At 27.2% G+C, this 24,773-nt stretch overlaps 1 protein-coding gene across 1 annotated transcript in view; it reads left to right on the top strand.

Moving 5' to 3' along the window:
- Window positions 1–24,765, top strand: part of LOC129960101 (sodium-coupled monocarboxylate transporter 1-like) — a 56,897-nt gene extending 32,132 nt beyond the window's left edge. The window contains exons 5-15 of the mRNA XM_056073218.1: window positions 1,871–2,025; window positions 3,223–3,363; window positions 16,041–16,170; window positions 18,376–18,464; window positions 19,299–19,414; window positions 19,532–19,599; window positions 19,691–19,777; window positions 20,345–20,532; window positions 21,849–21,949; window positions 22,341–22,432; window positions 23,343–24,765. Of these exons, the coding sequence (XP_055929193.1) occupies window positions 1,871–2,025; window positions 3,223–3,363; window positions 16,041–16,170; window positions 18,376–18,464; window positions 19,299–19,414; window positions 19,532–19,599; window positions 19,691–19,777; window positions 20,345–20,532; window positions 21,849–21,949; window positions 22,341–22,432; window positions 23,343–23,528 (1,353 nt within the window). The 3' untranslated portion in view covers window positions 23,529–24,765. The remainder of the gene's footprint in view (window positions 1–1,870; window positions 2,026–3,222; window positions 3,364–16,040; window positions 16,171–18,375; window positions 18,465–19,298; window positions 19,415–19,531; window positions 19,600–19,690; window positions 19,778–20,344; window positions 20,533–21,848; window positions 21,950–22,340; window positions 22,433–23,342) is intronic.
- Window positions 24,766–24,773: the final 8 nt, after the last annotated feature.

Below are 24,773 nucleotides of genomic sequence, written 5' to 3'. Positions count from 1 at the left end.
TTGAGTGTCATAAGAAGCGGAAATTGCGATATATTAGCATTCTTGCACTAATATATGGCAATTTCCTCTTTTTATACTTTGCGGTAGTTTTCAAAAAATTAATATTTTGTTAATTATTATATAAATCCTTATCAATTTTTTTATTATTATCATTCACTTTACTCATGATTTTCAGCTAGTGTTTCCTAGAATCGTAGCAATAACAATATCCGTTACTGTTTTAGGAAAATAAAAACGGAAGTGCTATAATGTACCATAAAAGTCAGTAAGAACTTCTGATGTAAAATTTATGGAATTTCAAAATGAGAGAATCGCAAGGGTAGCGCAAAAACGGATATATATCAGATTAATATGCTTTTGATTTTAAATTAAAATTAAGCGTAAGATATTATAAATTGGAAAAGAAAATATTTTTTTGTCTTAAAAGAAAAATTTGTATTGAAATTTCATTAAAAGTGGATATCTTGAAAATATAGAAATTTTTGACAATTTATTCATATTAAGTTTCAGCAAAATTTGCATAAGTATTCGATATTAGGAATTAGATCTTATCAAAAATCGAAGATTATTGATATCCAGTGTTTTGTCTTTTTTTATGTATAAAATAAAAATTCCAGATTAAATTAAATCCATGTAATTACTGCGATTTTCACTAGATCCTATAAGGAACAGAGGAACGAAAAAGCAAATAAAAATAAATAGAAATGGAGCTAAGGATTATTAATTTATGATTTGAATGATCAAATTGCTATATATGAAATTATGCAACATATAAACAAACATGGAATAGCCTCATTGCAAAGATTCATATCATGAAAAATTCTTTTACGAAATATACAAAACTGCATTTAGAACAAAAAGACAAAAAAGTCATGTTTAAAACTTTTAAAATGTCCTTAATAAAACTGACTATCATTCTGATTAATAATAAATTTATTCAGCTTGAGAAATAAAATCATTGTAATATATGTAATGAATTACTTTTCATCTTAGATTCCTGATCGACAAAGTCTCAAAATGCCTTTTGAAATCTGGTTTCTAACAAAGACGATCTTTTCTTAATTTTAAATTATTCAAAAACAGGACCCGTTGTTTTTTCCCCCATTCACGGGGAAATCTGTTCTTGTCTTTCCACTTTTGAAATAAGTATAGCTATCAAAAGAAAGCAAATGTATTTAAGCAGGAGACTGAAACCATTATCACTTAAGTTGATAACAAAAATTAAATTTCCTACAGTGAAGGGAATGGAATCAAATAATTTAAGAATACGACATCTATATCAGCCAATAAGTAAAAAAAAAAATTCTACTAATAAAGCACATGTATATTGTTTATTGGGTTAGTTTAGTTCTATTAATGTCCTATTTCGACCCAACATGATGTATCTAATAGAACAGACTTCATAAACTTCAACTATCGTTAGATGGCGAAATAACACCTGAAATCACCAACACTCTTCAACCTTCTATTTGCACATACGAGCGAGAACACGTTTCACTGTCCATGTCAGATTTAATGTGTACTAAGCCCACATTGATACAATGTCTTTTGTGAAATCCGGTTTGGAGACCGAAAACCTTTGATCACGTGACCGACGTCTGAACACCTAATCATAGCAATCTTATCTCAAACGAATATGTTAATTGCTGTGCTCCCAATAGACCGGGAAGATAATTAATAGCTCAACCTTTTTATTAAGGTTATTTAAATTGTTTTCTAAAAATGTACGAAAGTAGGAGAATAATCAGGAAGGTGAATGTTTCTAATCAAAAGCTATAACAAAAGACATGCTCTCTTAATATTCATGTACAGTTTTAATAAATTATTTTCAATTAAATATAATTCATTGTGCAATTATTTTTTTGCTCAGGGAGGAATGAAAGCTGTGGTTCTGACGGATTTATTTCAAGTATTTGTAATCTTTGGAGCTATGTTAGTAGTCGTTATTAAAGGATCTATTGATTTAGGAGGTATGAGCTATGTTTGGAATAAGAACAATGAAGGACAAAGGATTGAATTTTTCAAGTAAGTATTTTCATGATAGCAAATTTTATTTGCTTTTCAAAATTTGGATTTTAATACATTTTTAATTTAAAAGTTCATCCTGAAAGTATGATTTCACTTATAATTTTGTAGAATATGTATATGAAGGATATTTAATATTTTGGAAGTTGTATAAGGAGATAATGATTTCATTGCTATTATTTATTAAAAATGTGTTTTTAGTTGGTATTAAACATATGAAAAAATGTAAATTTCAAATAAAAATTATCTTTCCAGTCTATTTGTTTTGATAAAAAAAACACTTGTCCAAATAAAAAAATAAAATTTGTATCAAAATACCCTTCTCCTATAATGTTAGTTTAACTTTTATTTTAAAAAAGGAAATAAAAAAACATGAAGCACAGTATAAAATAAACATTTAATTTTTCGACAATACTTTTAGAGATAAGAATTTATTATTTTTAGGAGTTAAAAAAAACATATTTAATTGCTTGAATATTAAACCTTTTAAAAAGTATTAACTTAAAAATGTTTCACTAGCATGAAAAAATGAAAATTGAATAATAATACTGAATCAAAAAAATATGATTCTTCATGTCTATTTTGAAACAATTTCTCTCTTTTTTTGTTATTCATTAAAATAATTGCATCAAGATTTTTTTTTTTTACAATTCTCGAATAGGCTAATTTTGTTACAATATTAAACCCTCATTGCTTTGTTTCAGTTGATTAAAATATGGTTATATCACTTACTTATATTAATATAAAGAAGTATAATTATGCATTTAATTTAAAGAATTTTGAGCATATTATTTTTTTTTTTTCAAAATTTTGTAACTATGGTTGAAAAATTCATTAAATAAAAAAATATTGTTTCTAGAGATTTAGCATAAAATTCCTTTTAGTACTACTTTCTGAATTATTTGATTATCTAACAAGAATAGCAGAATTGCTTTCGGATATTTATATATAAAACAAAAAAAAATGTTAAAAATCCAAATTAAAAATTTTGCATGCATACATCAGCAACCATGATATTATAAATCAGAAATGTAACTCAACAAAATTTCCTAAATAAGGATGGCAGATAAATCATGAACTTTTTCGGATACAGCTTTCCATTTTTTAATTAAGATTTAGAGAGATAATGACATATGATAAATATTGCATAACTGTATTTACATAAATATGTTCACGAAAAAATGTCTCTATTTTTAGCTTTGATTTTGATCCTACTACAAGGCACACAGTCTGGAGTTTAGCAATAGGCGGCTTCTTCACTTGGCTCTCCATATATGGTGTTAGTCAGCCAATGGTTCAAAGATATCTTACAATCCCAAGCACACGAGGGGCCAAAATGTAAGTATTTTATTTCCTATCATAAATAAGATGACACAATCGTTTATAAGAATATTTTTCTAAATCTCTGCTATTTGCACTCTTGACTGTATTAAAAAATAAAATTAAAATAAAAATTAAAAATATAAAGAAAATACTTATTTAATTGATCTTAAAATGACAAATCACCAATAGTTTTTAACTACATTTTAGAGCTCAAATATATGGTATTTTAACATGCAGAGGGTTAACATTGAAATAATTCACGAAACATGATAAAGTTTAAAACATATTATTTTCGAATTTCAACTAAATACTTAGTTGTTTGAAGAGCTATATTTTATTTTATAAATAAAAAAATATTACTTCTTTATATCTCATTTCGTTTTGCTTCCTCTCAAACTAATAACTACTACTTATACTAAAAATTCCATAAATATAATCGTTTAAAAATTCGTTTCTTTATAAATTAAAAATTTTGTTGTATTTTTTAAAAAAAGGTTAAAAACCATAATATACTGCTAATCTAATCGAATTTACAATAATTGCTATTTAGTATTTAAATAATCAAGCAATGCTTATATTCCTCACGCACTATGACAGCTAATTTTTCATAAATAAACGCATTAATTAGTTTGATTTTTATTAATTTATTATTATTTTGTCTGTTGAAAATCTTAAGAAAAAAATCTGGATATATTTAAAATTATTCCATTTCATAATTATCATTAAAAATTATTATTATTAAAAATAAAATTATTTTTATTGAAAATCTTAAGAAAGAAATATGGATATATTTAAAATTATTTCATTTCATAATTATCATTAAAAATTATTAAAATTATGGATAAAAATCCATATTTAGGTACAAATTCTGCTAATAAGCTGCATATTTTTGAATAAAACGCATTAAACATTTATGTTAAATATGAAAGAAAATAATAATTATTGTTTATTTTGTCTTAATCAGACAGATAGAAAGTTGTAGCAAAATTACAAAAAATTACATTGATGCCATTCTTCCATTTTTGTTCAATATTATTTACGTTTCCATGAAACAAAATAGAAATGTGATGTGTTTATTTATTGATAAATTGGAGGAATTTAGAAAAAACTAGCAGAAGCACAAAATTATAGTTGCGTTATATCAAGAAAGGTTGAATTATCTTACTATAGGTAAAAGTCATTGTGGCTATGTATGTATATAGAGGTATGTTTCCCATAACTTCTAAAGAACTAGATCGAATTTTATCAAATTTTTTACACTTTTTCCTATAAGACAAGGGAAAGAATTCTGACTACGTTTTAAAGTTTAAAATTTAGTTAAATACTCAAATTATTGGAAATTAACCAACATTTTTAAGTTTTTGCTTTCTCCCATACTTAGTCTATAAGGAAAAAGTATTGAAATCATCAAGAAATTCGAACTCGAGATTTTGACGAATCACATCGTTTCTGACTTCTTTAAGTCGTAAATAGACAGAAGAAGATAGACAGACTTTGAATTACTCAGAATGAATGGCAGATGAAATTTTGTTCACGATCTCTAAATCTGTAGATTTTTATCATATTTTAAATGAATCCCATTAAGAAGAATCTTGTCTGTCCATCTGTTGATTGAAGATAGCTATATGGATAAAATTTGAGACGCAAAATAAATATTTAAAGTGCAGATATGTTTAAAATGTGGAATCAAATAGAACAAGAATTTTCCTTCTCTTGGTCTAGACTTTCTCGGACATATAAACGCAATGATTTAAATTTATGAAATAAGGTATTTGATTTTGTGACTACAATTGTAGCTCTATGTCGAATTGGAAAAATTCGTTCTAAAACATACATTCAGTTTTCTCGCTCTTTTGTATTAAACGCATTGCAACGATTAATCGCCAAGATCACATATTAATAGGCTCTTTCATAATTTTTATTCGCCAGTGTTATGCAGTTAGTATTATTCAAGTCAAATATAACTCTCTAATATTATTTATTTATGAGAGAGCATGGGAGAAGTGGTTTTTATAGTATAGTAACGTCAGGGGAAATTGTTCCAAAAGAAATATTTTTAAACCATCTTAAAATTTAAAATGTTACTATTTCAATGATATTGATTTCCTTAATGCTCACTATTTGATAATCATACAGTTTATCAAAATCTGCCTTAGATTAATATTTATTAAAGTTTAACAGTTATTTATTGAAATCTAATGTATTTCAAATATGAAGACTTCTGAAAGGTGTTGCTTTATTAGTAATTGAGGAAATATCAATTAATTATTCTTTGAAATATTTATGGAAGCATTTTGCGCACAAAATTATTAAGAATTTACTTGGTAGAAAAAAAGCAAGTTATATTTGCAATGGAAAATTTTTTAATGGATTCATTTCATGTGATGTAATTGTCATATAAAAAAAAAAAATTTATATCCCGCATTATCTGAAATCTAACTGCATGATTTTTCCTTTATTTCCTTCTTTCCTGTACGTGTTATACTTGACGCCACTCATGTGAACTTAGGTTGTACATCTCTATTTCTTGGATATTTGGCAAATAGCAGCATATGCTTTGTTTAAATTATTTGGATAACAAATGCTAATAAGCTAATGTTACTGAATTACTTCATAGTTAATTAGTATTACTGAATTTTGGAAAGTTTAATAAATTATGCATTTCTTATAAATTATTGCACATTTTCTACAAAGAAAGAGAAAGTCACGGCTTTCGGTAGAAATATTTAAAGTCCATTTATTTATTATGTTGTTAATTTAATTTCTTCTTCAGCAAAATTGCTGCATTAAATATTGATTGAATATAAATTTCCTTTCATATTATATAAATGTAGATTTAATTAGGGAATCCTTCTTCCAGGCATCTCTTCCTTATATGTAATATGGCATAACGTTTCATAATAATGTCTAATAATTCTTTTGAAGTAAAAAGTTGTCGTCCTTATTACCACCAGTTTTAGTTATACCTGATTGCATATGAATGCACATTATAATCAAAATGGTTTTGGGAAAATAACAAAAGTTTTATAATATAATAAAATTTTGAAATTTTCCCCTGGAAGTAAAAAGATTTCTCTAGCTAAATAATTTTCACACTTCAAATTATTATTTACTCTGTTGTAAAAGTTCATTTAAAAGGAATTTGCTTTTTGAAGATATATATGATGCTGATATTATGATATGAAACATTTAAAAAAGCTTTGATACCTTTTCTTCTTACACAATTCTTCCAATTTATTGAATTAATTATCAAATGTTACTAAACGTTCATTTCAAAGTTATGGACGATTGGTAGCATTATCAAAAAGAAGAATAACCAGATCGGTGATTTCCTTCCATTGTTGGAGATAAATAGTGTGTATAAATGTAATTAAAAATTCTCTTTGTACGCTTCGCTGAACCATAAAACTGAGATTTGTGTTAAGGATAAACACTTCCAAAATGTATTTTTTTAATGTCATTCAATCTTAAATATTTATCGAAGGTCTTTCGATCCAATCTGAATGTCCTTGTTTGTTTGTTTTTTCCTGACTTTGGAGCTGCAGTTTAATTTTTAGCAAACATTTTCTGAAACCGTTAATATGCAACGAGCAATTTCAACACTTAAATTACATAGAAGTCTTTCCAGATGTTGTTTATTACTGGAATAAGTTATGGAATAAATTTTAAAAATTATTGACTTTAATCTTTGGATCAGTTAAGCTAATTAAATTTGAATCATTTGAGAATTTCGATATATTTCTGAAAATAAATCTATCAGTATATTGAAATAATTTACAATATTATTATTTTGAATCAACTGAAAAAAATATTCAGAATTTTTTTCTTCATTTTCGTGTGATTGGAAACTTTGATTACTTTGACATGATTTGATTTTTCTGTAGTATATTTTGTATATATGCAGCTTATCAGTTTTTCCATTTGGGTGACTCACTGCTTTATAATATGATGCTATCTTAAATACTGAAAATGAAAACTATTTATTATGCAGATATTTTTAACAAATTTATTTCACAAAACAGAAATAATACTTATCATATTTGCCAATTCCTCCTAGATGTTATCCCATTTGCATACTAAAGACAACAGATGAACATAATTTTACATAAGAAATCTTAAAGTAAAAATTTGCGTGTTTCATATGCAATACAAAATAAATATTAATATCTGGTCGTGAATTCAGAATCAGTTCTTATTGGGTGTATCAGATAGAGTTCTGACTGATAGAAAACTTGCATGTATGAATTTAATATTACAATTCTTTACACATTTAAGTTCCACTTCACTGCTGATATGCAAGTATAGGAATATCCGTCTTATCATGCCTGTTATAAATGAGATATTCTACAGCAAAATCTTGAAATCTGTGTGAAGGAGGATTAACCTTTGTGCTATCTTATCATCTGATCCTTATATCAAATCAGAGAATTGATTCTTATTGTCCCCTTCAATGATTTCAAAATGTGCCATTTATGCAACAAATTGGTTTTACTTGGTGGTTTAAAAAGATAAAATGGTAATAAATAAACTCATTCAATTCAATCATGATAATTCATTTAAAATATCTGCCGACTGTTTAATGTTGGCTAGTTACACTCACGGACATTCTGGAATTACTTATGTAGTAGAAATCCAAATTCGATTCTACCCTTGTTTTTTTGTTTGGATGAATAGTATCCAAATATATATTGAAGTAAGAAATATCGACTTGGAGCGTTTAGATACCTGTATATGATTGTAAGATTTTTTTTTTTTTTTTTTTTTTTTTTTTTTTGTAATTGAAAAGCGACTGAATTATGCCATCCCTAAATTTAGAGACAAGAAGAATGCTCAGCAAATGATGCTACATTGCACTTTTATCGGCAATGAAAAGATTTTAGAAAGTTGTTCCCCACGCAACAAGTATCCCTCACATTGCGCAATGAAAAATATATATATGTCACCTTGCTTGTTTAAGAGTAATGATGAATCGATATTTAGATACCGTTTTAAAAGAATCCGCATTTCATTTCTTTTCAATGTCCAAACTTGCTTAAAAATAAGGATAAAATTCTGCAAGTATTTTCAAGAGAAAGTATGAAATTTTATGTTTCGTTTCGCGCAGAAATGGGTATATTAACAACTTTTCTACTCTCTTCTTTGTATTCCTTTTTATAATACAATTGCATTTGAATTGCAACATATTTCCTTATTTGCCAGATTCATCCACTCAGGTAAAAGGTTACACCCTCTTTGAACCTCAGATTGAAATAAAAAACGTGAGTAGAAACTTGACTCACCTCTGAGAAAGTTTCACTAAAAATGGGGTCATTCAACGATAACCGCTTTTGAGAACGAAATCCAGAGTTTCCCTTTCATTTAAGAAGGGTTCCCGTCTATTAAACTGGATACTAGACTCATTCTTAGATTTTTTTTTTCAGGTTTCATGATCTTACCTATTTTGAACAAAGCATTAAAAACATTAAAAATAAAAATCTTTTCACTGTTGATATCAGAGCATTTCGAATTTAATTTAATGGAAAATTCGAGTTTCAAATTTATTTTGATGCATTTGCTTTATTTTTGAAACATTTACAGAAAGTGAGTAAGAAAAATATTAACATAAACTAGAGTTTTATGTAATACAATTCAAATTCAGGTTCCAGATTATCTAGAACAGATGTACCAAATTATATGATAGATAATACTCTGGAAAATATAGATAATTATTCTATATAAGAATTTTTAAAGCGCTTTTGTAAATCCAACGTTTTTTCCAATATAAAATTAATTTTCCTCAACCCACTCAAAAAGCCGATCAATTCAAATCTGATATTCGTCAAAAAGAAATTTGAAAAATAACTGATTAATTACGTTCTATTTCATTAGTTATATAATATATTAGTAATCGTATAATTTATCTTTAGTTATCTTTAATGATATTGATAATGAAAGAGTAATTCACTGAGGAAATTACTAAGACATATTTGGTGAAATTTTTTAAGCCGCTACTCATGACAATTTCCCTTCCAAATATGTAAATTTTTTTAAACCTTTGCAAAGTTTCTCAATATTGATATTTTTTACAGGACTTGCATTTTAGAAAATATATTGAAATACAAACAGATTAAGAATATCGTATTTTAGGTAGCTTTTGATGATTAAGTTAGTTTTTCTTTGTTCTTTTATAGACTTTTTAAGACAGATAATTAAATTTTTATTGTAATTTTAATAAACCACTATCATCTCTGCCAAAGTTTTCTTTAACCCTCAGATTAATCTCTCATTGACTGGTTTTTTTTTGTGCTTCCCCACTATATTAGTTTTTGTGCTCAGCTTTTTCGTACAGTGTAAAGAGTGATTGTTGCATTTTTTTTTCATCTTACCTGAGATCAGTTTATTTAGAACAGAATATAAGCTGCTAATTTTGCTCTACAATTATATAGTGCAAAGCATACAGAAGTATGAATACCAAATAATTAAATCGGTGAGCAAAGCAATTCCATTAAAAAAATTAAAATGTAATTTAAAAAAATCTAAAATGATTAAAGAAGTGGATAAAAGTGAACAAAAATAGAGTTTAAGACACATACACACACATAAATTCCACCAAGAAATGGGTACCAACATTTTAAATTTCGAATCAGCATTTTACTGAAGAAAACATGGTCGTATGGCAAGAAATAAAAAATAATGAAGAAAAATAAAAGGAAAGTGTATAAAATAATAGAGCGAAAATTAATAACATAACAAAGGGGACTGTCGATAGAATTTCTTTAACTAATTAATTGATCAATAATAATTTCATTAATTAATTTATTAATAAGAATTCATGCAAATACATGACCGTGCTTCATATTCGTTATTAAAATCTATCTGATTAATAAGAAACTGAGTTATTTTAAAAGAACACACATACAAAAAAAGAATTGTTTTCGTGGCAGCCTGTGTTTTACCACTGGAAAGAAATTTTTAATGGCTGGCTTTTAATAAAGAATACTACCTCTCCTTCCATTCTCAAATGAGTTTTTGATACCTGATGGTTTTTGATTAACATTTCAGATTATTGACTTCCATATTATTTGAAATTCTAAGGCCATTCTTTACCAAAAAATGTTCTCTTTTATTTCCAAGAATCGTATAATGTTCTCTCACATGAATGAAGAAAATTTCCATTCGATTCTCTTTAAGAGTTCAATACATTTTGAGGGTGGTAATTACAAAGCTTTCTTTATTGTCTCATTTTTATAAAAAAAAAAAAAACAGAGAAGAAAAAAATCCAAGATTACTTGGATCTAAAATTTATTACTTGTCAACAACCTAGCTTTCAAACCTGCATACTTTAGATCATATATTTAACTTTTTTATATATCATGTTTACATGCACACAGTTAAATAGATTGTCCATCAATCCAAAGATCTAAAATTTGATTCAAATCTGCAATGTTGATGATTAAATCATACGCCAGGCTTTATATACTACATCGCTTGTTTCATTTTGAGTTATTGAGTTTATATGGAACATGTATTAACAAACAGATAGACTCCTCTATGAAGGATCTTGTTCAAAATTTAATTCAAATCTTTAAATTTAGCCTAAATACCGCATACCAATTTTGTACCCATCTCGTTTGCTGCATTTTCGAATCATCGTCTTCAAAGATAGACAGGACGACATAGTTTCAACAATATTTTATTTTCTGATTCATAAAGGTTTGAATTGAAATTTAGTAAATTCAACAGGATGTCATTCAACAGACAAGTCTATTCAACAGGATGCTATTAGTAAAATGTTTCGAAGGAAAAAAGCAGCTCTACGTGTTATGAGAATAATAAACTTTTGAAAGACAGCAACAAAAACACTGCTACAATGCAAAAAGCTATAAATATTATTAAATATCTCTTTCAGTGTCTGAAATAATATGTAATGTGTAGTTATCTTATAATAATGTCTTTTTTTGCATCATAATGTTATTCAAAAGCACGGACTAACGTATATTTTATGTACAGCTGAGGTAAATATTGCTCTAGGCATGATCTCAAAGACATTGCATAACAATCTGAAACTTTCTGTGGAAAAATCCATGTCTCATTTGTCCCTGAAAGTGAAGATGTATAACTTATTTGTATTTCAAGGTTTGAAAAACAGAAGAACAATTTTGGAGGCTGAAAAAAAACTATTTTCTTCTTAGATGATTAAATATCGAGTTTAACCGATTTTTTTATCTTAATTTTTTTACAAATACCTTTTGTTTCGTTGATATTAAGGATATAAAATAATTATCTCTAAAACATTGTTGCTTCCTTATTCGTTTGCCATTTTTCATTTATGAATTAATTTATATATCATGATATTTATCAGTAATAATTATTTATGAAAAGAGTGTTTCAGTGAAAAACTATTTCTATGGTTAGTTCAGAATCGAAACTTTTTTTAAGTTATGAAACTTTTGCTTAGTTACAAATAATTGCTGGATATTCAAAGTGTTTTTTATTTCAGTAAAAAAATATCGGAACTGCTTTAAAAAATGTGTCTATAAGTGCAGATGAAAGGAATGTTTTCAAATTACCGATAGAAAATCAGATAATTTAAATTAATTTAGATATTTCAACTCGAAAATTATATTAATTTTTTATATCATGGGCAAATTTTAATTTTTGTATAATTTGTAGATGAAAGTTCTAAGACATCATAATAGTATAAATATAAGTATATAGTTATTTGACAACTACCAGTTTATAAAATGGTTGCATCACGCATCGAATGAGAGTCGCGGTACCTGACGGTAAGGTTTCGGCTTTGAAACCGGAGGGCCTCAAGTTCGAGGCCCGCTTCCACCGGAGAACCACCGTGTAAGTGGGTCCGACGTATGCCCATTCCATCGGAGCCACACGTCCAGTGGCGTGGCTCGAAAGTTTGGAGAGGGGGGTGCAAGCTCAGTCATCGTCTTCGTCATATGTCCATGGCTCAAACGAGGTCCGATCCAAAATTGCCCCTGCGTTGCTTTAAAACGGAACGTTAAATCCAAATCACGCAACTAATGAAGCAATTGCTTGCCTGGTTTTCATGGATTACTTCAGTTTCTATAACTTGTGTTAACTAACATAATATTTAACATTGCTTGATCCTTTATTACAACAATGAGTGCAATACCAAACTTTTGCGAAATCGATTGGGCCGTTTTATTATACATTTCAAATTTATTTCAGTTTAAAGTGTGTCAAGCTGTTATCAACCATCGTTTTACATTTTTGCCCGCGCATTGTTGCATTAATCTATAGATTACAACACAAAGTAAACATGTTTATATACATATTTTTCATTTTATTGCTAGTTTGCAAGAGTTATTAAAGTATTGTCTAATGCACACTTCCAGTGAAACGATCTGTTTATTATAGACTAACATTATTTTCGCAACTCTAGCTCTCTGTGTTTGACATTTAGAACTCAATCGAAGAAAGTAGTAGAATTTTGAAGAAAACGCACGAAGAAAGCACTGACATTTCATTAAAAAAATATATTGCAGCATTCCTTTTCTGAAAAAATACAAACAAAGCTATTTGTGAAAGCATAATTCAATTTACATCACAACAATCTTTCGAAAAATAATCTGATTTAATTTAACGAACGCGAATGCTCTCTTTCCTTTCAGTTCATTATCAAAATTACCCGTCAATCTAGCGATGGATTAATAATTGTTCATATGAACTCAATTGATAATAATCTTTGAACCATTTAGTTGTGTCCCAGATCTTACTAATTTTGCACTCAAAACAAACCGGAATATTAAATATCAGCTGCACTGCATGGCTTTCAGCAGATGCCATGCCAATTAGATGGATTAGCTTCAGTCTGAATACAAATTTTTATATATGGGAAACAATCAATTAATAAAATGATGTCATTCGACGGAACTTGGTTCATTGATTCATTTCATTTGATTGAATTTGACAACGAAGTATACCTTGTATATTTTTAAGCATAAGTCAAAGAACTAGGTTACACATATTTTTTTAAAAAACTATGGGTTAACTGAAACTTGCATGGCTTAACTTTAACAGAACTGTGCAAGAAATAATTAATTTTTAAAATATTAAACAGTTTATATATTATTTCCTTAAGAAATTCGTTTAAAAATGGCGACGGAAAGTTTTTAAAAAATTACATTTTAGACTATTTAGGCATTCGTGTGTACAAACACTAATGGCAAAACAACGATCTTCTTTTTTACAGTTGTCTTTCAATGTATTCTTTAACTTCTGTCTTCCCACTTATTCTTCCAATTTAATTTAAAGAATTTTGTTCAAAACTTGAAAAGTTTTCGCTGTTTTGAGTGGGCAATAACTGTTTACCGCCAATAACATTTTGAGATTCATTATGATAATTTTTTTATTTATATTATTTCTATGCTTTTTTTTTATTAAAACAATGTGCACAACTCTGTTTTTCTTCCGCTGTTCTCCATAGCTGGAAAATAAAATAAAAAATCTCATCAAGCAAAACGATTGAGACTCAAACATTCTATAACTCCAAATATGCACCTTTCTTTCATAAAAAATATGACTATTTCTAGACAAATTCTATAAAGATTGTCCAAGATACACTAGAACAAAGAAAAGTTTAAACTGAAAAAGTAATAAAAATGGTTGCCCAAGAGTTAAATCAGCTTTTCACATAATAAAAGTCAAAGGTTATAGTGTATTAGAAAATTCAACTTTCTATGACATTCGGAAAAAGTAAAGTCATCTTTATCATGCAGTGTAATTCACTACTGACTTTTAAATATATTTGTTTGTCAGGCGTGTTTAAAATCTTGCTTTCTCTTTTTGCTGACTTTTCTCATATGATTCGACATTAAGATTGTTTGATTAACTGATCTGTAAAACATCTGCTCTTAACTTGGCATCGCTTTTTAAATTATTCGTTTAAAAATAATTACTGGGCAATTTATCCTTTTGAATTCTACATTTGACATTGAGTATAATTGTAAAGTGCAAATGTGGCGCAAATCGTGATTTTCTGGAATTTCCTAATTTTTCGCCATTCTGTATGAAATAAAAAAAGTTTTTTTTTTTAATATTTTTTAAACAGATCTCAATCATGTTTTAGAATTATTATCGTTTTATAGAATTTATTTTTTTATAGAAAACAAGTTTTTTTAAAAAATATTCCAGATCGTTTTTATCAGCAAAAAATTATTTCTAAGGATTTATAGTTGTTTGGATCACTATCGTATTTTCTCGAAAGTAAAACCTAATTGCCTTGAAAGTAGACAGATTTATGTCATAATAATTTACTGCATGGGTAGGTTACTGAGAACTGTTTTGATTATTTTTTTTAAAATAAAGGATACTTTCCATACACCAGTATTAGATGAATATTTATATTTATGTCGAATGTTAATTTTAAGTTAAAACAGTTCAAACCAGTTTCTCGAAGAATATTGTTAAAGCAATTTCTTCTCGTTTCAAATAATTGTTTCAAAATCCGTTCTTGTATAATTTCGTTGAAAGCGGAACTTAATTTTCCCAATGGTTTAAATTTAAAGTTTTATAATTATTGAATTTGGCTTTTACATTATGATAAGTTTCAACGGAAAATAAAATTTATGTTTGAACAGATAACAAACCTTGCAAAAGAAAAATACATAAAAGTCAGTCAGTTGTCAAACTATTAAAAAGTTAGCTTCCTTTTGTTTCCGAATAAAATAAATAATATTTACTGTTGATCAGGATCATTATATTTAAAAGTTATTCCTTATAAATTCCGAAAAGAAAGCGTTTGATATTTGGACGTATAAAACTGATATTTCTGGTATAATAATAAATATATGTTACTTAATATTCTATAAACATAATTGCTTTGATAACATTTGAATCAAACTGGTTTAAGTTAAAAAATAGTATATATCTCAAATAATGAAATGGACAATTATGTTTATTAATTCAATATTTCATTTATAGATGATTCTCCTATGATTAATTTTATGATAAAAATGCGTGTTATCTTATTCAATTGATAAAAATTTCAAAATTAGGTTTCAATAATTCTTAGCTACGTTAGAAGTTAGGAAGAAATTTTTAAAACGGAATTGTGAATGCTAAATGAACTACTGTATATGACGAAATATAATCAATTAATTGCCGGAAATCTTAAGCAACTTTATTTTCATATCACTACAAAATATTGAAAATTCGAGAGGTTATCATTCGCGGTTTCGAAGTTATGGCATTTTCTTGAAACGTCAAAGAAATTTGTCTGTGAATATGATGATTAATGAGAAATTATTTAAAGTTATTCACGATATTTTACGAGTTTCATAATAACATAACTCCTAGCTTAAATTTTCTAGATGCTTCCGTTGCAAATTTATAAGGAAAAAAAAAGTTTATTACCTAGAAAACCCTTTTAGTGATTGGAAAAAAACTTTTACCAATATACTTTCTCAATTGGAGAAGATTTCAAGAGCAAAATATTATTGGTTTCTACATCACTATTTTTATCCAAATAAATTCACAATATAAACCAAAAATATATTCGTACTGTGTTTCAGAAATTAATTATAGTGAAGCATAATTTTGCTACCTGAATTGATGAATTTTCTCAATCGTCGTGAACCAAAACTTTTTAAAGTCATTTATATAATAACTAATTAGAATGAAATACACTTTTGTAACACCAAGAATAATTTATACTTTACTTCCTTCGTTAGCGCAATTTGGTTGAATTTGCCTGGCTTAGCGACGATTGTTACGGTTACAACTCTTGCTGGATTACTGATATATACCAGATATGCTGACTGTGATCCCATGAAGACAAAGCAAGTCAGTGCACCTGATCAAGTAAGTGACTTTTATATTACAAAATATATTACTGAAAAAAATTCTATACACTTTGAGATTTTATATTAGTAATGATAGGTGTTTCCTCTCAATAGGTGTTTTTTCTCAAAGAAAAAAAAGGAACTTTTCTTGATATGGAATTAAATTAAAAAATTGTTAGAAATAATAGGAATCAATCAGTTATTTTCAGCAAATTCTTTCTAAGTTGCAGTCACTGCACGGTCTGCTTTCATGATTGTAAATATGTAATAATTATAAGTAAGACAAGCAATAATATCAAAGAATGTTATTGTTTTAATACATTCTTTTCGAGAAGTTTTATTAAAAAATTCTATTGCCAAAAGGGAGAGTGGTTATGAAGTATTTCCCAGAATACCAAAAAAAAAAATGTAAAATAAACTATTGTAATTTGGCATACGTTGGCTTCGATATATTGTGGAGTCTGTTATAATATTTTTAATAAAACCACTTACGTCAAGAAATTCCAATATGAACATCCTTTGTAACTCGAAGAATGTCAAGGCGGTATTTTCGCCAATTGTTGTCCAATATTTCGGCTGTTCTTTATGCAATTCCAAAGGAAACAATCTAGTGAAGTGATATCAGATGAACAAGAACATTTTCGCCATAATTTCATTGACGTCATTTCGATAACAATCGGATTTAAAATTAGTATTTCTGAATTAGTTGCACCATGTGCAAGACTAAAATAATTTAAGAGCAAGAATGTTTCATAGTAAAAAAATGGACTGTATTATATTAAATTGTTTATCCTTAATAGTTTTTGTAATCAGGTGGAAACTTCGCGACCATCCAGTATAAGAAACATCTAGAAAGCAATGAAACAGAACTTTAGTGGACTTCTTAAAATAAGTATTTCATAGTAATATTAAAAATATACATAGGAAAATTAAAACCATGAAATTATACCTAGAATCGTATTTTTTTACTCCTTTTCGATATGAAAATAAAATTCTTAGATATTTGTAGAAAACTTTTTTGAAATCTTATCGTCAGCATAGGTTTGTTTAAAATTCTTCGTTCTCTTTCTTAACAGAAATGTTAGTATAGTTTATCTTTTCAATGAAAATCCGGTTCCTATCTTATTTTTCCCCCCATCATTAATTTGCAACAAAACATCGGGAAGTTCAACATGTTTGGTTTACTGCAAACTTTTAAATAAAAAAGAGATATTTCTTTTAAATGGAATGTTTGAGAAAATCATTTTTTTTCTGAAAGGGAAATATGACTGCTTCCTTGAGATAAATTGTTCTTAATATTTATCATCTACTTTACCTTGAAAAAGAATTTAACTTTTAAAAGGAAGATTGTTATTGCATCATTGAAAATTGACAGTGATGCATTAACAATCTTCCAGTGAAAACTGATTATGACTTTTAATCACTCTAAAAATGAATATAAACGCCTGGTAAAATTTACTAATAATTGTAATAAATATAAATATCTTCTTAAGTTGATTAGCTACAAATGATTCATCGTAATGCAGAAAACATCTCTCCAAAATCTTTTTTTTTTTTTTTTTTTTTTTACTTTTAAAAATATTATTTTAGGATTTTTAAATATTTATTGAATTTGTCATTCGGAATTTAATATATATATATTATTATAAAAGAATATTGACCCTGTTATTCACATTGAGACTTGCTATTCACTTTGTTTAACACAAGTTGCACAATACTGTAAAAATAAGTGTGTAGGAAAAATAAATAATAAAAAAAAGTAAACGTAACATTTAAATAAAATTCTCCTCCTTTTGTTTACTTAAATATACAAATTAAAATTCATTGTGGTAATTTTTAGAGGCTCAATTTCTTGAATTAGGATTACAATCTAAAAAATCGTCTATTTAATTCATTGATAGCATATATATAAATAATGCAAATGATGTTTCACTTCATAGTGTAAGATAAAAGATAAATTTAAGCAAATATTTAATACTATAAAATAATTTCCTGTAAATAAATAGAACCAATGATTTAAAAAGTAATTATTTATAATTGAAATTATAATTATCAAAATAACTAATAGACAGTTATCAAGAGAATTCAAAGGAATATAACTATAAGAATTTTGAAGCAATTAATAGATTATTTCTTTTGGTTAATTTTCCGTGTTAGAATTCGTAAATAAATTTTTTGCTATTTTTTATTACATTACATTTTTTTTCTTTTCTCTCCAATTTAGCTTCTACCTTTATACGTCATGGATACATTGGGAACAATGCCTTGTTTACCTGGAATTTTTGTTGCTGGAATTTTTAGTGGAGCAATCAGGTAAAGAACGAAATGAAGAAAAAAACTTTAATTAAAATTATGTTGGTTTCATTTAGAACAGAGAATTGATTTTTATTTATTTTTAAATAACAAACTTATAAGTTTTTGATTTAGCATTTGGGAACAATTGAAAAATTTGATTTAGCATTGGAATTTACTTCCTACAGTCTTCTTGCTCATACTAAATTTGGCATTAAAAGTTTATCATCGTTGTTATTTTTAATTTATTTTGATAAGAGATAAAATTTTACCAAATGAGAAATTTTAGGAGAAGTAACGAAATTTCTTTGGGAAAAAATTCTTTCGTAATAAGAGCATCATACTCGAAAATCCTTACTCTATGCAATATTTCGAAACAAAAGGAATTCAGACCTTGCTAAGAAATGAATTAAGAAATATGCATAAAACTACATCTTCATAAGAATCTTTTGGAAATGCGTGGGCAACCAGCGACAATGTAATAACTTTGCAACTTGTCGTTAAGCAATCGTGCTGCCATCTATAATCGCTAAAGTTAACTTCGCTATACAGAAGAAAAATATTATTCTTGTACGGAAATTCAGTTAAACAAATAAAATATTTAAACTTTCGTAATTTTTAATGCTCTTATCTAAGTGACTTAATTTATATAACTTCCAAACCTCTTACTACGAATTCCATTCATTCTTTTTACAAGATATAAGATTAAATACAAATATTAAGTAAAACGCATTATTTATCATTGACCAACGACAATTATTAATTTAGAAGCATAAATATGTTAAATACCTATGATTGGTTTCTTGCAATAGTATTATTTCGTATCTGACGAATAATTTGTTTTTATATATTTAGCACGGTCTCTTCAGGAGTCAATGCTTTGGCAGCCGTTACCCTAGAAGATATTGTAAAATCTTACATCAAACCTGATATTTCGGAACAATGGGCTACAAGACTTGCTAAAATTCTTGGTAAGCTTATTTTCCATAATATACGATTTTTCTTCTTTTTTGATTATTTTAATATGTATTAACAAAAACTCTTGAGCATCAAATTTTAAGAAAATAAATTATTTCTTATATTTTCAGCATTATCTTATGGATTAGCATGCATTGTATTAGTTGCTGTTGTGGAAAGATTAGGAGCGATTCTGCAGGTAAATTTAGAACTGCAGTAATATTTTGATCAAATCTGAACTATTGACATTTTTTAAATATGGAAAATAACTTGAATGTATCTAATTTTAGCTATCTTTGAGTGTATTCGGTGTCATTGGCGGTCCAATTCTTGGAGTATTTACTTTAGGAATGTTTTTCCCATGGGCCAATAGAAAGGTATGCTTGAAAACTGTAATTAATTTTTCTGTATACTTGAAAACTGTATATAATGCAAATAAAAAATTATTCAGATAAAAAAGTGTTAATGTAATCTTTAAATTTATGATTTTAATATTGAGGCATGAACTTAGAGATATTTTTTAAATATAAGTTTCATAATGATAATCTATGTCCAGCAAAATCAAATGCCACAACTTTCTTGATAATTTTCTATTCTATGTTATTCTATGTTCTATTCTTATGACAATACTGCTTAATTTACACCGTTATTTTTTGTGAATCTTAATTTCATTACAACTTATTTGGTGCCTATTCTAACTTTATGCAAATTTTGAGATTTTAAATGAATTAATTACGTATTGCATTTTTCAATTTATTTCACATTCTCTTTTTATATCTTGTTAAAACAAATAGACATTAAGTAAAGATAGAAGTCAATAATTGAATTTTATTATGCATTAAGTAGAATTTAATCCATTTTGGAATGAAAACACTTTGTCAGTTTTAAGCAAACTACTGTCAATGCATAAAAAAAAGCTCAAACTTTCTTTTGGTTTATTCTAGGGTGCCCTCGTAGGACTTATTACAGGTATCATTGCTGTCCTTTGGATCGCTGTAGGTGCATTTTTAGCGAAAGTACCCAAGAATTTAGCTCCAGTTTCTGTCGCAGGTTGTACAGATCTGTACTACAATGTCACAGGAAAGATGTGGAACGAAACTATGGCAACCAATATGCAAATGTTGCCAGATAAGTAAGCTAAGAATAAAATATTTGCATTGTGTCATATGATCATAGAAATGAATTGCTTATAATAAGTATAACGTTCATCATGAAATTGTTTTTCTGTGTCTACAAATTAAATAGCCAAAATATTTCTGAAATTATATGCATTACAAAGTCGATTTTAATTGCGATTTGAAACATCAATTTTATTTTTGTATAAAATATTTATGCAATTAGTGTTTGAATATAAATATATTATTGTTAAAAAAATCATTCATAGATATATTCTGAATATTCTGCATAGAATCGTTTTTTGCATTGGACTTTATATATTTTCTATAGAATTCTGTGGACATTTGATAATAATATATTTTTATATTATTCTGCGAGCATTTAACTATAGGCTCAAAATGTCTCTATATGCTTATAATATTCCAATTTGAAAAATATATTTGTTTTTCTGTAAAAAAAACTATGCGATGAATAATAATTGAAGGAAAATACTGATTTTAAAAAACAACGTGCATTTATTGCTAAGTGTGCAATGACATCAATAAATCAATATTTAAAAACCAATTGAAATAATTTGATTATTATAAATATAACTATTTTGGAATAAAAATTAATACTATACTTAAAAGTTATAAAATTATCGTATTACTGTTTGCGCCTTAATACTAAACGCTTCCTTTCATTTTATTTATAGAAAAGCTTAAATGTAGATTTTCTTGCTATTTTTCTGGATATAAAACACAGATCGTGTTTTGTGTTTAATATATACATACATGTGTGTGGGTGCAAAACATTTTGTATGTTGGAAAATAAGAAACTTTTGAAATTTTAACTTCGGTTTATTTCAACATGGGAGTCATAATGTGTACAGGAAAGAGGCGGTGATAGACAGACGTCGGTTCATATTGCGATACAAGATCAAAGAGACAGAAATGTTTCCCATCAGTGATTATATTCTTAGATTCTGATAGGTATTTCTTTCCCTTGTGTCAATTTAGACAGGGTAATCTTACGTACCTTTGAAAGGTATTCACAAGTGTTAGGTTTTTTTTATTCCTTTGCTCCTGGTGTGGAAACTACAGACTCAGTAGTTCAGTAGTTTTACTATGCGCTTGTTAGAATTAATTGAATTAAAAAGTTATATATATATATATATATATTGTAAAACATTAAAAATATTTTATTTTATATGAAACTTGACTATGAGTTTTAACTCACTTTAAATAATTCTTTTAAAAGATTCATAGTTTTAAATAATTTATTTGAAATTCTAATAATTTTGAAGAATATTAAATAAAGTATCTGTAAATAATATATTAATTTTTTTTTCAGGAGTGATATCTTTGTAATCTACAGAATTTCTTATATGTGGTACAGTGCAATTGGATGTCTTATAGTTATCATAATTGGACTTATCATTAGTTTCTTAACAGGTAATTTACGAAAATTCATGCTTTCATACAAATTCATACAAAACCCACCAAGCATACATACAAAATACTTTTGTGAAAAAATCACAAAGAAATTTAAGAGAATGTAAAAATTATCCTCTATTATGATGTAATTTAAAAATATACATGTAAGAGTGAGGAAATCCATTCTGTCAATAAAAATAATAAAGCAATTATTTATTCTTTAAATAGTAAAAATAAAATTTCTTAGAAATGATCTCTTATTTCCAATTTTTGTCATATACAGAAAATTCAATCGACATTGAAACAATGAATGCAACACTGATTAAATCATTGTTATAAATATTGAATATTCGACTTTTATTAAGCAATTATTAATTTGAAGTTTTCTGACATATATTATTTATTTCAGGTGCACATGGAAAGGATGATGTGAAAAAAGATCTGATTAGTCCAGTTACCAGAAAAGTTCTAGCTTTATTTACCAAAGTGAAAAATAATAAGGTAAATATATTTATTAGTTACCGAGCCGGCGTACTGGCATAGGGGTAGCGCGTCTTCCCTGTGACCTGGGCGTCCTGGGTTCGCGCATGGTTGTTCTTCATCTGTTCTATCTGTGAGATGTGTGAATGTGCCCCCCTGTAACAAGGGGTTGTGCAAGTGAATGTGATGCGTGAGTAGCTAAGACGTACTCTTGGCCCTATTTGGCGCTACTAAAATAAGAGACGCTCCATTGGCTTAAAATCACTGACTTCGTCAGTGAGCTTGACTATGGCTAAGTGCCATTATAAACAACAACAATTAGTTACCGATCATTGATCATTTGTTTTAATTGTAAATTAAATCTAGTCATCATGAAAGTTTAATAATAAAAATATGATTTCTCTTTTCAAAGAATATTTTATAAATTTGTCATTGAGTTTAATGCTAGTAAATGCAGTTTTTTCATGCACTTTAACCCTTTAAAGGGCCATTTTTTTCTAGTCATATTATGTTAAAATATTTTGAGGCTTGAAATTAGAATAAGAAAAGGGATTCATTTAGCTAATTAGATAAATTTAGTTTGATTAATTAATTAATTTGGTTAATTAATAATTAAGTAACAAACCAAGACACATCATTTTGTGTGAGATAAAGAACTGAAACATCTAAGTTTCTGTTTTTCTAAAAAAATTTGTCAGAACTTATGCCAACCTACATAATTTCATACAAAGATGGATAAATTTGGTGGGAAGCATACTCCCCACTGCCTTAGAAAGGGTTAAAATGATTTCTTTCAACAGCAACAGAAAGGAAGTAGTAATAAATTCTATGCATAAATTAATAGGAACCACTACTTTGATGTATTAACATAATGATATTTTACAAATATTTATAAATCTGATATTAATTTTGAACTCTTTTTTCTTTTTAGTCTGTTTTCCCTGTGGAAATGGTGACAAATAACAACCTCAGAAATGCAACTTATACGCCTAACGGTGTCGAAAAGGGTGTTCAAAGTGATGGCGTAGTTAACATAGCTTACATAAACGATCCTCATACACCTGTGACTGCTAAATCCACACGAATGGCTTCTTCTATTCATGCTGCCAGAATGTGAATGCAAAGAATGACTTATTTGTATTAATATTACTATCATTTCATCGAAATTAATAGCAGAGTGACTGACAAAAGCAGGCGATTTACATCATTTGAATAAAACGATCGCGATTGATAATATTGTGTTCATTGTTCTAGTTTACTAGTGAACTGCAACTTACTGTATGAAAGACAGGCATCTTTTTGTAACAAGCTTGGAGTGGAGCAGCTGAAAAAGAATCCCTCGAAAGGCTGGGATAGAAAAGAATTATTTGTATATATTGTTGAAATTCATTATGTAGAGGTTTATTATAAGTACGAAACTACATTTTATTATAGAAAAATGCATGGATTTTATAACATATTTCAACAAATCATATTTCATAAATTAATTGGCATCTTTCCTTTTGAACTGACTTTTCATCGTATACCCTCTTTCAAATGTGATCAAAGGAAGCTCTCTAATTTACAAGTTTGCTTTCTATTTTGTTTTTAAACGTATTTAACATGTAGATAAATGCTTTCTAATGTGTGTTACTGTAATGTTTTTGTTGAATCGAATATATATATATATATAATTTCATATATATTTCTTTCTGTTTTGTTTTTCAACATGTTTAATCATATGTTAGATGTGCTTTTTGTATTATGCGTTTTATATTAATATTTTACTATTAAAGTTTCTAAAAATGAAAATATAATTTCATATATATATATGTGTGTGTGGGAAAAGGAAACGACCAACATTAATACGTGAAATATATTTATTAAGATTAAAGGACAAAGGACTAAACATTACTCACATAGAACATAAAAAGATACATGATCATGAGCTGTACGTCTTACAGTCTCACTGCTCAACTCTTGTCTCTCAATAATGGAAGGAAAGCATCACATGATTAATGACGCAACATAGCCAATATGGCGCCATACAGGATATGAGATCTGTTACAGTTCACACACACAAACACACATATATATATGCTTCATTTTTTATATTTTCTCATTATGTTTTAAAAAATGATATGTACTACGGAATAATTTTCAGCTAACAATAAGTTTTGTTTGACAAAATAATAATGTAATTTGTTTCTTAATAATATTTTTAAAATTATATTTTGGGGTAAGTTGTAAATATTTCTGTTGCGAATCATTAGAGCTGTGATTTTACAAATGCTTTCTTGAATTTGTATGATATTTCCTTTATGTAAACTTATTAATGAAGTATATGATTAATAACATCTTTAGTCATTGCAAGAGAACAAGA

Source organism: Argiope bruennichi, chromosome X2 (genome assembly GCF_947563725.1).
Source record: "Argiope bruennichi chromosome X2, qqArgBrue1.1, whole genome shotgun sequence".
NCBI lineage: Eukaryota > Metazoa > Arthropoda > Arachnida > Araneae > Araneidae > Argiope > Argiope bruennichi.
Note: the sequence above shows the minus strand (reverse complement) of the source record. Positions and strands in the feature narration are given on the sequence as shown.